Below are 15,668 nucleotides of genomic sequence, written 5' to 3'. Positions count from 1 at the left end.
GGGCGGAGCCAAAGGGAGCCGGGCGGAGCCAAAGGGAGCCGGGCGGAGCCAAAGGGAGCCAAAGGGAGCCAAAGGGAGCCGGGGAGAGCCGGGCGGAGCCGGGGAGAGCCGGGCAGAGCCAAAGGGAGCCGGGGAGGGCCGGGCGGAGCCAAAGGGAGCCGGGGAGGGCCGGGCGGAGCCAAAGGGAGCCGGGGAGGGCCGGGCGGAGCCAAAGGGAGCCGGGGAGGGCCGGGCGGAGCCAAAGGGAGCCGGGGAGGGCCGGGCGGAGCCAAAGGGAGCCGGGGAGGGCCGGGCGGAGCCGGGCGCGCTCCCTGCGCCCGCCCCCCAGCGCCCCTCCGCCGGGCTCTTCCCTGAACCATCTTCTTCTTAGCTTACTGCTGAATAGTGTGTTACTCAAGCGGTCAAAATGATTCAATTTAAATAATCATTCTTTTTCAGTGTTGTCGGTCTTTCTGAGAGACTTCTTTGGAGATGAATGTTTAATACACTGGAATGAGTGAAATAAAACAGCTCAGAGGCATAACTGATTTCAGGGAGTTATGCAGGAAACCATCCTTTAGGGGTATTTGGGATCACGATGTTGGTGTGACTGGTGTGATACTGAAGTTAGGATGTAGAGAAGAAGAGGGGTCAAAAAGTCTCCACTTGCACTTCCAGCTCACTCCGGAGCAGATCAGCAGGGATCTGAGAAGTGATTTCATGTATCGTCTGGAGCAGGACCAGGAATTGCAGAGGGTAAGTGTGTGTCCTGTGACCTGTCATCCTTGTGCTGGGCTCTTGATTTTCCAGAAGAGCTTGAATGTAACACAGAGTGTACAAGGCTGGATTTCAGCACAAATAAACACAATGCGTTTTCAGAAGTGCTGGATGTTCCACTGGGATGGATGTGGGGGTGAGGAAAAAGTACAAACTATGACCTGTTCTTTGTCAGTTTTTCCGTTGGGTAAGGGAAAAGTGTAGAAAAGTGAGGCAAAGTATAGATGTGCAGCAGAACAGGCTGATTTTTGGAGATTTTGGAAGTGCCCTGTGTGGGTCTCAGATTCAGTCAAAGAGAGAAACTGAGAGTTTCTATCCAGGCAGAAGCCTGGGAAAGAGTTGGAGAAGAATGTAAATAATTCTTTATGTCTCTTGTTGTTCACATTGTTTATAGTTCAGTTCTATCACTGTTCATCAAGCACTCTGCACCAATGGTGTGCGTTGTTTCCACTTCAGGACCAATGCATTGGTCCTCACGAAGCTCTATATAAAAGAGTGGTGTCTTTTGAATAAACCGGAGTTTTACTTTCAGCACCCTTCTGAGTCAGTCTTTTTATTCCCGTCCTGCCTTGACAGCGACAGCTCTGGACTTTTTTTTTCCAGATCCAAGAAGAAAGAGAGGCTTTACCTCTGAAGAATTTTGAAAGTGAAATTCTGGACGCAATCCAATCCATCACAATTCTGTTGTTGTCATCCGTGGTGCCACTGGTTGTGGCAAAACCACTCAAGTGCCCCAGTATATCCCGGATCTCTCTTCCCTCATTCCAGCCACCCTGCAATCATTGTTTTCATGAGGAGCAATCACGGCATGGGACCCCTCATGTTTCAGCCACAGGGATCATCAGCATCAGGTTCAGCACAGAACACAACAAAGTGCACCTTTCAATTTGACATCAGGTGACTTGCTCTGGTGAGACCCCACCTGCAGAGCTGCCTGCAGCTGTGTGGCCCCAACATCAGGACACGGAGCTGCTGAATCGCCCCAAACCGGGCCAAGAGACACTTCCGAGCCAAAGTCTAAAACGTGGGCATTTGCTTTACTCAGCGTGCCGGGATCACTCCTCCTAACAGCGCGTACCCAGGCACATGGCACATTACAATATATGGTTATACTATGCATATTCATTGTTTTCCTTGGAAAAGGTGTGGTTTTGCAAACTATCTCTTAGAATTACTGTCATTAGCACACACGCGGCGCAGGCGCAGTGCACCCTGCTGCCTGCACTGAGGAAGGCTCCGCATCCTCCTCGGTGCTCCTGTGGTGAAGGCTGGACGTCTTCCTCGCCCTGCCCTTTTCACCTGTCTCCTCTAGGCATGGGCAGCCTCTTGTTAGCTGCTTCAGCGATTTCCTCACTGGTTTTAGCAAGCTTTGTCCTTCACTTTATGCAAGTTTTGACCCCTGTTTCTTGCCAAATTTCATTCTGTGTAATTAGCTTGGGGCTTAATATTTGCTAGCTTCTATACTGGCTATGATATAGCTCATTCTTGCCCAAGTATGCCTAGGCACAATGCTTTTAACCCTTTCAGGAGCGAGTCCAGAGAAAGCCTTGAGGATGCTCCATAGGCTGGAGCCCCTCTGCTCTGGAGACAAGGCTGGGAGAGCTGGGGGTGTTCAGCTTGGAGAAAAGAAGGCTCAAGTGAGACCTCAGAGCCCCTTCCAGTGCCTAAAAGGGCTCCAGGAGAGCTGGAGAGGGACTTGGAACAAGGCCTGACATGACAGGACAAGGGGGAAATGGCTTCCCACTGCCAGAGGGCAGAGTTAGATGGAATATTAGGAAGAAGTTCTTCCTTGTAAGGGTGGTGAGGCCCTGGCACAGGGTGCCCAGAGAAGCTGTGGCTGCTCCTGGCATGTCCAAGAACAGGCTGGATGAGGCTTGGAGCAACCTGGGACAGTGCAAGGTGTCCCTGCCCATGGCAAGAGATGGAATGGGATGATTTTAAGGTCCCTTCCATCCCAAACCATTCTAGGTTTCTATGATTCTATGCCTTCCTAACTTGAATGACAGCATTCTGCACTGCCACATGGAGGTACACAGCTCAATTGTGGCTTTATTTCTGTCCTAAGGAAAAATAAAGGGGAGAAATACCTGCTTATTAGTGATCCAAAGCCTGCTGTCACAAAAGGGATTCCTTTTTTTAGTTTGCCTTAAGGTTTATAAACACAGAGATCAGACAGAAGCAGGATTTTACATGCACAGACAATCTGATGAACAGATACCAGCCTGAGCAACCTGACAGTGTCATACTGTTGTTTAAACCCACAATGTAGTGTCCTCATGGAGAGGACAAAACACCATCCACCTGAGAGGGGGTAGAGACAGATTTTCCTCATTTCTATGCAAAAGTCATCAGCTCTCTCCTCCAACTGTGAAAAGTTTGCTATTTTTTTATTAAACAATCCCAGTCAATCCTGGAAGGTGCAGAGCTCCAGGGGAGCAGTGTAAAATGTCAGGCCACATGTGCCCCAGCAAAGCCAGCCCTAAGAGGAAGGAGCTTGGGCACATCACCAGTTCCCTGAAAGAAATCCTGCCCATCATGTGGGGGATGCGTCATATGGCAGAGAATCCCATATACCAGAGAAAAGAAACCTCCAGATCAACATGGAAGTGTACAAACAGCACTTGAGGATGTGGCTTAGTGGTGGACTCAGGAATGTCAAGTTATTGGTTGGACCTGATGATCCTGGAGGTCTTTCTCAACTGTAATGATTCCATGACTCCATGATCAGTCACCATTAGGCCACACAATGCTGTCCAGCTTGGCTTTGGCCTTGATGACGAACTCACTGGAAGCATCAACAAGTGGAAGCCGTGGAGGTCCCATGGGAATGCCAGAAACAGAAGTCATTAGAGCTTTAGTCTGTGCAACACCAAAACCTGGGCAGACAAAAGCAAAATCAGGACATTTGCAGACCACTTTCCTTAAGGCAGCCTCAATATAGGTGTCCAAAAGAGCAGCAGTACAGATTTTCTGCGTAATCCAGTATCAACCAGGCTTCAAGCACTTCTTGGAAGTGAGAACAGGGTAATTTAAAAGAGGTAACTGTGCTTGCAGACAGGAATGACACTGCAGTAAAAATGACACCTACTTACTATATTTATTCAAATATAAGCATCCCCTGATGCAGACTCACAGAATTCACATCACGACTGGGTTGGAAGAGACCTTCAAGATCATTGAAGGGGTCCCCATACCCCAACACCTCAACTAAACCCTGGCACTGAGTGCCACATCCAGTCTTTTTTTAAACACATCCAGGGATGGTGACTCCATGACCTCCCTGGGCAGACCATTCTAGAACTTTATGACTTTCCATGAAAAACCTTTTCCTAATATCCAACCTGTATTTCCCTTGGCACAGCTTGAGACTGTGTCCTCTGGTTCTGTCAGTGCTGCCTGGAGAAAGAGACCAACCCCACCTGACCACAGCCACCTTTCAGGGAGTTATAGAGAGTGATAAGGTCACCTCTGCGTCTCCTTCTCCAGGTCCCAAGCTCCCTCAGCCATTCCTCACAGGGCTTTGTGTTCCCAGCATGTTCCAAGACTCAAACATAGCCAAGCCTTGGGAATACCAACATCCTGCTCTCTGTCCATAGCTCACGATTTCTTACATATCTTTGGGTATTTAGTATTTGCCTCTTCATCTATAAGGCTAAAAAATAATGCAATTCCTCTGACTTTGAACCTAAGAAATACAACCAGGTTCTAAAGCTTGGCAAGATTCATCAGGGCTTGCATATGTACAGCAAACCCACAGTAACAGTTCTCTTCATTAAATGTCTGATATAATTTAATGTAAACATCTCCTGTCTGTTTCAGTCCCCCGAGACCACTCTGTTGGTTTTAATTGCTTTTTATACTTAAACTTGATATTGTTTCTAGTAATCATTCAATTTTAAAATGTTTTGGCCTCGTACAGCCTTCAACAAAATTTCTGTTTAATTACAGCAAGGCTATTCTTCTACTTGGGCACCACCATTTCAGAAAAAATATTTTAGAAATAAAGCTGGAAATGAGCTTCTGGAGATGGAAGAAAAAAACAACAACAACAAAAAAAACCAACCCACAGAAAGAGTCAGGATAAGAATAAGGGTAAATCATAGTCACAGCTTTAAACCTCTGAGATTTCACAGCAGAAGGAAGGAAGGGAGAGTGGAATCTGTCAGGGATGCTTGGTCAGCTCCCTTTGTTGAGCTCCCAACTGCTACTAAATTGGGAAACAGCAGATGCAACAGTTTTTCACTGCAAAATCTTTCAGGAAGGAAGTTCTAAGAGTAAAGCAACATGAGAGTTTGAGAAGCAGAAAGTTTGCACTTTTAGACACAGTGAGGGTGAGAAGCAGAAAGTCTGCACTTTTAGACACAGTGAGGGAAACAGGCATTGTTTACCTAGTTTACTTACCCAGTTTGATGACAAAGTTGAGAAATTCCCCAGTGAGAAACTAGAAAAGACCAACAGTAATTTATTAATACCCTCAAATTTAGAGGTGTAAAAGCATCTAAAGCTACTACATTTATATCTTATATCATTGCTCACCTGCATGGATGAGATTAGAGTTGAAGGGTAAGTGGGTTAAAAGGTCTTGGTTAAAAGGCAGTGAGGAATGGTGAAAAAAGTGAAGAGGCATGAATAACAGAAAGGGGAGCTGGAGATGAAAGAATTTTTCTTTAATAAAGCTGTCTCAGTATGGATGAGAGAAACACATGGAGAACAGCCACAATAAAGCTCAAAGAGAAAGAAGGTTGCTCCCAGGGAGGCCTAGGAAGATGCTGTACCTGATACTGCTGTGCCAAGGCAAAGTCTGGCTTTGCAAAGGCTTGCAACATCAGATTGGTTTGTCGGCCCAAATAGTTGTATGTACTGTCAAAAAAACCAAACCAAAAATAGAACTGGTAAATGCAAAGAAGGAACTTAAAACTAGTGAAACAAAAGAAGTAACCACAGGCTTTTGCTGTTGACATTGTCATTATTAGGAGAGAAATTAATGGAATTTATGTGGGGTGCAATCTAATGTCAAGCATCTGAAGTATGCCAAGCTCCATGGAAGAATTAAGAGATCCAATTTCTCTTCCCAGTTCTTTCCAAATGGAACTGCTTTCCAAAGCTAAAAATAAAAATACATCATCAGGCAATAAGGAAAGTCAACCACTTAATTTTCCAGTTGCTTGTTCATTTAATGGACTGCCTAGATGAGAACACAGGTATCACACTGTAATTCATCTCATCAGCCTGGTATGAGGGGCAGAGGTTAAATTAGAAATTAAATTCAGCACAGTCCTTTTCTTCACAGACTGCTCATGTGAACTAACAATTTTAACCTCTGGGATTTGGTTCCTTACCCAATGCAGATAGAAGTGATTACATACTTTAAAAGTTGCCATGAGGATAAAAAGTACATTGAAACCTTGGGTCAGCTTAGAACCCACAGCAATGATCACCCAAAGGAACATAATCTGAGATCCTGGGTTACATGATTGCCCCACCACTAGGACTGGGGCTAGATTGTGTGTCTGTTTGCCTCTGTACATCCCTATCCTGCAAAATCCTCCATTGTTGTGACTGAATACAGTCAAGGAAATACTATGCAGATAGTGGAAGATTAAACAGCACAGTGTATGTGTGAGGGGAAGGAGTCCAAGCCATACTGACCTTCCAACTGCTCCACTTGCCCCTAGTGCCAGTGCACCCAACAGTTGCTAGTTTGGGGTTGAGGGAGAAAAAGAAAAGTAAAAAAACTTTACTTCATGTAATAAAATAAAGGAGAAAAAGGGGTGGTGGGAGGGAGCAGCAAAACTGCCTCATACTGAATGTCTGGGGTTACTTCTTCCCCAAGGCTGAAGCAAGAGTACCTTAGAAGAAATTACTTTTAAGAGAAGCTTCTTACCTCATCCACCCCATAAAGGAATTCAAACTCCCCTGTTTCATTCTTGTGTATGCACTGTGCCAGGTCCAAGAGGTCTGTGTCACTGAACTTCACACCCTGGAAGGTGGGGATCTGTGCTTTTATCCCATCCAGCAACTCTTCCACACGAACTGTGCAGAATAGCAGTCTCATATGAGGGAACACAGGCCTATTCTGGGACAGCTCCCTGTCTTGTCCCCAAGAGAAAGACTTCATATTTTACAAACTGTTCACTTTCAGCCTAAGTCCAGTAAACTATATAGTTCTAAAACAACAAGTAAGACAACAAAGAGTAAGACTCTTTTACCAGATCAGAAAAAGTTTAGGAATAAACTGGCAACAACACATTTAAGACTCAATATAAACCCATGCATTCAGAAACCTATAACCTGCTTTCCAGAGCAAATAATCAAAGATCTGTCCTCTGTACTTACTCTTCACACCTGTCAGAGGAGGAATGTGATAATAATAAAATGGCACCTCAGGGGCTTCAGATGCAACCTTCTGTAAGAAAGCAACCAGCTCATCTAGAAGGAAACCAGCAGGGATCCCGTAAGAGAAGGAGACCATCCATAGGGAGACACAGTTCAGAATCACAGCATGGGGGTTGTGGAGAGGCCTCAGCTTGTGCATACACGCAGCAAGTCATACAAAACCCTTCACATGTCATAAAACATAAAATGTGACATAAATCAGGGAAGACCTTAAGAAAGGTAAATACATATTTCCTTTAAACCAAACCAGTTTCAGTAGCTCCTATTCATTCTCTTACATGTGTAACTCAGGCATGCTCTCACATGTGCCAGACCTGTGTGCCAGGTGGCCTCAGCAGGATCACTTGTGTGCAACAGAGGACGAGGGATCAAGTGCACGTTCACCTCCCTGGGGTATGGTGCTTTCATATGAACACTTTCATTCAGAAATTATTCAGATAACTTTTAATATTTCTTTTACAAACCTCCATTTCATGTGGTTCTTTTATGTTACTGTCAGGATCTTAAGGACAAAATACTCCGTTTGTAAGTTTTGAGGTAATCTTAGACAGACAGAACCAAACCTGATCACCCCAGTAACAAGGGCCACACCTGTGTATCAGCAGTTGCTCAACTTGATCAGTGCCCAGCAAGGACCACCATGGAATCAGCTGCTTCCTCGTGTGGCCCACATCAAACATGAACACCAAACTATCTATTTAGAACACAGACTAGTTAACTAGATTATTCTTTCCAAAAGCAATTCTTCTTCTTCCAAAAGGCTAACAAAATACATCCCAAAAGACATCCTTCCCATTTCTTACCAGGACAATTCTGCTCTCATCTTTAAAAAATGCTTCTTGCAGGTTTTGCTTTTCCATTACAGATGTGCAAACATTATCAACAGAATATTTTCCAAAGAAAGTACATGACACTCATCTTTTATCTATAACTAATGTTGGGAGGGCAATAAAAAGGCCTCAGCAATCTCATCTACTCACCTTTGTTTGTAGGTTTGAAGAAGAAGGGGGCTATGACAGCAATGCCATCAGCACCCATGGCTGCTGCGTGTCTTGCCTATGAAAGACAGAGTGGAAAGTATCTGAGGGTACATCTGCTGCTATTTATCACACACAGAGTGAAAAATATCATATACACACCAGCTCTTGGCACTCTGGCAGATTCAGTGCTCCCACATGAATGATTACATGGTCCAATCTGCACAAAAAACCCAAAAACAGACTCAGAAGATTTTTGTGAAGTTTCAGTGATGGTGAACTACCAGGCTGCCAAAATTACTTGCTTCAGCCCAGGCAGCCACAGAAGGAGAACCTACAAAAAGCTTTGAGCCTGGGTTGTCCTGATGACTAGAAACATGGAGAAAATGCTGACAGTGACAAGTGGTGGTGGAAGAAAGAAACCACATTTGTAAACATGAATCACATGTTTACATCCTTTACATCCAACTTCTTGTTGTCGTACTTGCAAGGCTGTCAGAAGGGATGAATCTTAACATTTTATTAGCAAATTGAAATTAAGACATAAAGGATTTAAGGAGAGGCTGGGAAGTGTAAAGGAAATCAAATTATCTTTACTTTCTAAACCTATTTGTCTGCAAATCTACCAGAGGAGTTCAACCTCACAGCACCACGTTTGACAGCTTGTCTGCTCCTGCAAAGGGAATCCTCCATGCTCCAGTCCATCAACCCCACTGCTGTTTTTCTCCTTTATATCCATAGGAGACATGAATATAAAGGCTATGGATCTGAAGGCCATGATCCTTCACACTAGTTTATTTCTCATCATTATCCTTCTCCCCCAAAACCCCTCCTGCTCTGCACATCCTCTGACCCAGCATTCAAGAGAAAGGCGGCAGTGAGGGATACAAGGCTGTGACTAGTACAAAAAAGGAAGAATGAAGCTGAAATTGGATACACAGCTGCAGATTCAGATTGAATTCTTTCTTCTCTTATCAATTTTGTACTTTTAGGGAAGCAGTTAAGCACTTCACACCTCAGCTTCAGTCACATCAAATAATGTAATATATTAAAAGGTTCAGAAATGCACTTTATTTGCATTTCTTCTCAAGATGAAGCAAAGAGGACAGCCCTTCTTTTCCAAGCCCTTTCTCATCCCCACGTCTCAGTGTACCAAAGAGAAGGACTCTCACAAGTTCTCTGAGCAGCAGGAACACACCTGCAGGAACACACACTGCTAAGTGGCAGTGGCAAAAACATACTTTTGTGATAAAGGAGCTGGGGAACAAACCCCAGCAACACAATACTAAAAAAAAAAAAAGCATCAGCACATTTTGTTTTGCAATCAGGCATTATTATAACATAAAATCTGGAACCCCCATTCCCTCTCAGTTACTTACTTGTCTTTTCCCTGGCACATCCATTCTTCTGCCAACAGCTTCCTCTCCTGGATGCTAAGGGATAGGCCTTCTCCTGTTGTGCCATTCACTGTTGCAATGCAACAAAACACAACACTCTGGCTGAGGCCTCACTTACACACATTGGTTTCACTGAAGACAAGAACTAATATTTTTGAGTTGGGAAGAATCATTCAGATCAGCCTTCTCTGTCAACACAACATTATCTATTCATCTCTGAGAACATCACCTTATGAAGGCACCTTATTTTATCCCCCACAGAAATGGGGTGTGGGCAAAACCAGATGCCTGCAGTGTCTCCACTGGTGAATATAAATGGCCAGGGTGACCCCACATCCACATTCCCTCCCACTGCAGCTCCCATCAGGCAAGATTCCCATCCAGGTAAAAGGGCTGTAACACAGTTGCTGTCACTTACCAAAAATGTTCTTGACATTCTGCTCATTTACCAGATAATCCACGTACTGACGAATCACTGAGAGGTTAATTTTTCTGCAATAAAAGGAACCACAGCAGCCATTAAGTCCCCACCCACAGTTATTTTAAACTTAGTGATTAAGAAAGAAACAAAAAAACCCCATTTATTTTGAAGCCTTGAATTTGCACACACACTTGACATCTGTTTAACCTCTGAGAGTAGCAGCTCAGCCTTGAATTCTCTCTTGCAGTTTCTCTTCCTCCTGACAAGTAGTTTGCTGTTCCAAACTTTTATTGGGAATTGCTGCAGGCTTGTCACAGCAAAGACCTTTTTTGGGAGATGTGAGAGAACAGAAGACATTAAAACCTTCTCCTCTTTTTGAGGAATCCTCTTGAGAGCACAAAAGTTATTAGTGCAAGTGCTGGCAAATGGTTAAACTGCTGGCTGGTTATAACTGCTGGATACAGAGAGGGAAACAGCATCTGCTGGATGTGACTTTGACCTCTCTCTCTGATTAAAGAGTGAGGAGAGCATCAGAATTCCCTGGCAAGAGGGGAAAGAGAATTCTTGGGTTATCTTCCGTGCAAGACAAACTTATTTTGTTTACTAGTGTATAATATTTCACTGTTGTTTTCATTTGTCAAAAATACAGAGTAAACCTATGGTCTGGAAGTCAATTCTAATGCCTTGATAGGTTTTACACAACATTCAAAATTCCACAGATGCCCTCTCAGAACACATCTGACAAGGACCATGCAGTCCAGGCAGAGGGATCAGGTCACTCTCTAAATACCATGTTGCAAAAAATTTGAGTCATAATTAAAAAAAAAAAAATCAGAAACAGGTTCCCTTTAAAGCAACAATCAAAGCAGTGAGTGAAATAGAATGAGTTCCCTGCCTGGGATGGAGCCTTATTTTTCAGCATTTAAAGTGAAGTTCACTTTTGGAGATCTGTACTAGCAAATCTCCACTGTCTCTCTCAAAAGCATGTACAGATTCTGACACACCCCCCACAAGAGCTCAGATTTCCCCACTGACTCCAAACAGCTTGGTCTTGCAACACCAAAGTGCAGTGAGGAAGCTTCTGTTTGCCATGCCTGCTCTGAAGAAAGCTGAATTTCAAGTTTCAATTCGATGTTATTTTTAAAACTGTGCTGTCCTTGCAGTATTTTCTTCAAGTTTAGACTAATTCCATGCACTCATACACACGACTGCATGCATGACTTAGCTAAGACAGAGAGAAGTCTAAAAGGCCTTCAGATTGTGACAATTATTTTCTAGCTCTCGAGAGCTCTTTGTAATTTTCCTTAACAAATGTGAAAACACTGCAATGCTCTACAAATGTAACTGTACTATGATTTAATTTGCACCTACAAAGCAACAGAAAAGGAGATATGAGACTGATCCAAACTCTCCAAACCCAGAGCCACGGTACTTGCTGAACACAGAAGGAAGCAGAGACAGGGGAATCTCACTCTGGGACCAATTTAGTAGTTCCCCCAATCCCATCAGAGATTGATTAAAAAAAAAAAAAAAAAAAAGGCAAGAAAGCAAGCAGATCAGTTCTAAATAAGAAAGAAGGAGAATAGGGGTGGAAGGAAACAATAATCAGTGCAACTTTGACAGCTCACCCATCCGGAGTCATTGGAGTGATGGTAGCAGCTACAAGACCCTTTAACTTCTTTCGGGGTGCCATCGAGCTGTTTGGAAAAAAGGTATAAAGGGGATTGCCGTTCCTGTTGAAGCGCTCCTGTGGAAGGCTGCAACCCCCGCGGCTGTGCAGGGAGGTCCTGCAGAGCCCCGGGCCGTTCCCTCACCTCGGCCGGCCAACGCCGACAGCGCCGCGGCGCCGCGGAGCGGCCGGGGGCGGGCACGGCGGCACGGCCAGGGCACAGCCCGCCCCGCTCGGCCCGCCCCGTCCTCGCCCAGCCCAGCCCGCCCTCCTCGGCAGCGTCCCCGTGTCCAGCCCATCGCCGCCCAGCCCACCGCCACCCAGCCCGCCCTCCTCGGCAGCGTCCCCGTGTCCAGCCCATCGCCGTCCAGCCCATCGCCGCCCAGCCCATCCTCTGCCTGCCCCGCATGGCCCCTCAGCGCAGCCGCGACCCCCCGTGCGGGGGATGTGCAGGAGATAAGGATGGTTTGCGGTATCCGTAATTATCTGCAAACTTCCAGATAAAAATAAATAAATGAACCTTTAAATATTAATAAATAACAAGATGGAGACAAGCAAAATCTTGGAATGATTTGGGTTGGAAGGGACCTTAAAAGGTCACCCAGTGCCACCCACAGCCATGGGCAGGGACACTTTCCACTATCCCAGCTTGCTCCAAGCCCTGTCCAACCTGGCCTTGGACACTTCCAGGGATGGGGCAGCCACAGCTTCTCTGGTCAGCCTGCACCAGGGCCTCCCAACCCTTACATGGAGAAACCTCTTCCAAATACCTTGCCTAATATCCTGACAGCCCTGCTGAGGTGCTGGAAGCACTCCAATGACAGCGCAGTGTCCCTGCTCTGGGACACGCAGATGGATCCATGTCCCTGTGTGAGAAAGGCAAATGGAGCTCAGGCTTTCTGCTCCTTGCATGCAGCCCAGCGTGGGGTTTTACGAGATGTGTCCATTGTGGAGTGTGGGCTCCATGGCACTCATGCACAGCACAATCCTCCCCATCCCATGAGAATTGCAGCTGGGCCAGGAATCAAATCTGCTCCCAGCAGATCTGACCAGCAGACTACTAGCATTCCTTAAGACAAGGTACTGCCCTGAACAGATTCATAGCAATAAACTTCCAAAAAAATATTTTTTTAAATTGTCCTCAGTGTGCACTTTCAGATCTTCCATTAGAATGTGTTCTGAGAGCACCCAGTGCCTCCAGAGAGAACAATCCCCTGTTGTGTGATTCAGGAGCACATTTTCCATGTATTCACATAATAACCTCAGGAGTTTGGGGCTGTGGTATTCCTCCTCCACCTCAAAATATGCTCACTGTGGGCTGTTTGCATGCAGAGATCACTCTCTGGGTCTTCGCCTTATTAAAAGCTTCTTACAAAGCACATATGCTCCCCTTTTCTTACAGGGTCCTCTTGTTCTTCCAGAAATCCCCTTTCTCTACACTCTTCCATTCCCACAGGTAATTTCTCTTTCTCTAGACTCAGTAATTCCAGCTCTTGCAACCTCTTCCACCTCCCCAAAGCACCAGTGTATTTCTGGAAGTTCACAGACAATCCAGTGCTCTATAGAGCTATTTAGAGGAAGTCCTCAAGATCTGAGTATTTAAATGCAGTTTTACTGCTACTTCATGGTGGTGACTGCACAGGAGAGAAGATTTACAGTAGCCTGGAGAGGTTTAGAGCTATTTAGAACCCTGTAGGAGCCAGAGTGGCATAAAAAGGTTTTAGAGCTGTTCTGAGCTCCTCAAGGAATTTTCAAGCCACCTCGAGGAATAGAGATTTAGAGGCATTTTAGATGCATTTAAAGACATATTAGTGCTGCTTACAGCAACAGAGAGCAGCTTTAGATCAGTTTAGGGGAGCTCCGAGGTGCCGAGAAGAGGTTTAGAAGAGCTAAAGGAGTTTGGTGCTTTACAAGTGTTCTGGCACATTCTCACGCCTCTGAGAACACAGAGGGGTTAAAAGCAGAGTTCCCAGGAGAACTCACTCTCTTTGGTTCCGCTCAGCGTGCACTGCAGCCTCTCCCCTGCCCGGCCCTGGCTGGACTTTAGGGGTGCTTAGAACAGTCTATAGGATGTTTAGATCAACTTAGAGCAGTTCAGAGTGGTTTTACAGGGCTTCAGAAGAGTTACAGCACTGTCTCTGAGCAAGAATTCCAGAACAGAAAAGAGTTCTAGAGCAGTTGCAAGGAAACTGAGAAGGACTTGACATCTATTTTGAAGCATTTTACTGCTACTTTAAGCAACATGTACTATGTTGTTTAGAGGACTTTCACAGTGGAAAATTTAGAGAAATGTGTAACTTCTCATTGTCATTTGTAGCCAATTAGAATAGTTTTAGAGCTGTTGAGATGGGTTGTAGAGCAGTGTGGTGCATTTTAGAGCTCTTTAAACTTTCTAGAGTATTGTGGAGCTCTTTAAAGAAGTCCACACTGGTTTAGCACTCTGGAGTGTTTTAGCATCAGATTTTGAAAGGTATAACTTGCGTGTAATAAAAGCTCTTTCAGAGCTCATCAGAGGTGTGTTGTAGCTGTGCAGTGATATTTTAGAGGGGTTTAGAGCACCTCACAGCATATTCAAGGAGGTTTAGAGGTGGTCCTTAGAGGAGTTTAGGAGGCCCAGAGGAAATTCACAGATCTTCAAATCAATATAGAGGAGTTCTAGATACAATCAGGAAAAAGCTCCTGAGAAGAGGCTTAGAAAGATGCTAGTGAAGTTGAGAGGACTAAAGCACTCTATGACGGGATGTAAGAGCTCCTCAGAACTGCTTAGTGTGCCTCTGAGGAGTTCTGGAGGAATTTAGAGCTAATTTTCAGACCTTTGGAGCTGTGTAAAGGTATTTTAAAGGCGGCAAGAAAGTGTTAGAGATGTTTAATACAATTTAATGTCAGTCTAGAGCTGACTAGAAGGTTTTAGAGTGGTTTAGAGACGGCTTAGAGTTGTGTAAATTACATCTGGTTTGAGGCAATTGCTTCATTTGAGAAATACAGAGTTCCTTACAGTTCATTAGAGCTGATTAAAGGATTTTGGAGCAATTTATAAGATGTACACAGTAGTTTAGAGATGCCTAGAGGTGTTTAATATCTTACAGAGATGTTCAGAGATGTTTTGAGAAATTTTTGAGTTGGTCCAGCCAATCACCTCCTCAGTTCAGAGCTGGGACTGTCTTCCCACATCTGGTCACTGTTTCTTGGTCCCCTCACTGCCCCTGTCCCTCTCCCCCACTATCACACATTAAGGGTTTCTTGTTCCAGGGCAGTCGTTGCTAAGGAAGGAATGCAATTAAGAAAATGGTGGTAAAAATTCTAAGACTCTCTGAATTACCAGAAGAAAAAAGAATTGTGCTTCAGCCAAAAGGAATGCTTCAGTGGCTGTGGGAATTTACATTCAGGAGAACCTGAATACACGAACTGACATTCCAAAATTTGCACTGTAAATTCTAGGCAAGGCAGAAGAGGGGTTCAGGCTGTCTGCAGCTGCAGCATCTTGTGCAGTGACTGGAAAAGTGCCTTGCCATGAAATAAGCAGTGCAGTGTCAGTGGTGCCACAACTCAGAGGATAATTAAGGACACCACTGAAAGCAACAAAAATCAGTCGCTATTCTTTCCAAAATAAGTAGGGCAATAAAAATACAGTTTTTAATAGATTTAAGCACTTTTTCTATCAGGAAAAGTACATTAATGTCAAAAGCTTATCCAAATAACTTTGTAAGGTAATTTCAAATAGGGAAGTTATAAACCCTCTTTTGCTGCCATGTGCCAACAAAGTGGATTCATCTTTTTAATAACAACTCCATTATTCAAGTAACTGATTTGCTGAAGGAGCTTAATAACTAAAGCCAAAGGCCCTGCAAGTTTCCTTCAGACTTTTTGTTGTTGTTGTCATTAATTCTTCCATTACTTTCCAATACACTGACTACAACCTACCACCCATCCTTTACTTCTGCTTTCCTTCCCCAAATCACAGTTCTCTCTACATATATACAGTTTTGACATCCAAGCTACCACATTTCTTAAGGGGACTTCTGGTTTGGTATAATTACACTATAGTCTTGCCT

At 44.6% G+C, this 15,668-nt stretch overlaps 1 protein-coding gene across 1 annotated transcript; it reads right to left on the bottom strand.

The window, feature by feature from the left end:
- Positions 1-2,779: 2,779 nt before the first annotated feature.
- On the bottom strand, positions 2,780-11,840 carry NPL (N-acetylneuraminate pyruvate lyase). Its single transcript, XM_077785498.1, has 12 exons — positions 11,762-11,840; positions 11,576-11,644; positions 9,945-10,018; positions 9,509-9,596; positions 8,292-8,349; positions 8,133-8,208; positions 7,093-7,185; positions 6,641-6,789; positions 6,406-6,452; positions 5,532-5,616; positions 5,158-5,197; positions 2,780-3,632 (listed from the first exon to the last, which is right to left on the bottom strand). Exons 2-12 carry the CDS (start codon positions 11,638-11,640, stop codon positions 3,481-3,483), a joined length of 927 nt encoding a protein of 308 aa, XP_077641624.1. The 5' UTR covers positions 11,641-11,644; positions 11,762-11,840; the 3' UTR covers positions 2,780-3,480.
- Between the last annotated feature and the right edge of the window lie 3,828 nt (positions 11,841-15,668).

This window comes from Lonchura striata, chromosome 9 (assembly GCF_046129695.1).
Source record: "Lonchura striata isolate bLonStr1 chromosome 9, bLonStr1.mat, whole genome shotgun sequence".
NCBI classification, from domain to species: domain Eukaryota; kingdom Metazoa; phylum Chordata; class Aves; order Passeriformes; family Estrildidae; genus Lonchura; species Lonchura striata.
Note: the sequence above shows the minus strand (reverse complement) of the source record. Positions and strands in the feature narration are given on the sequence as shown.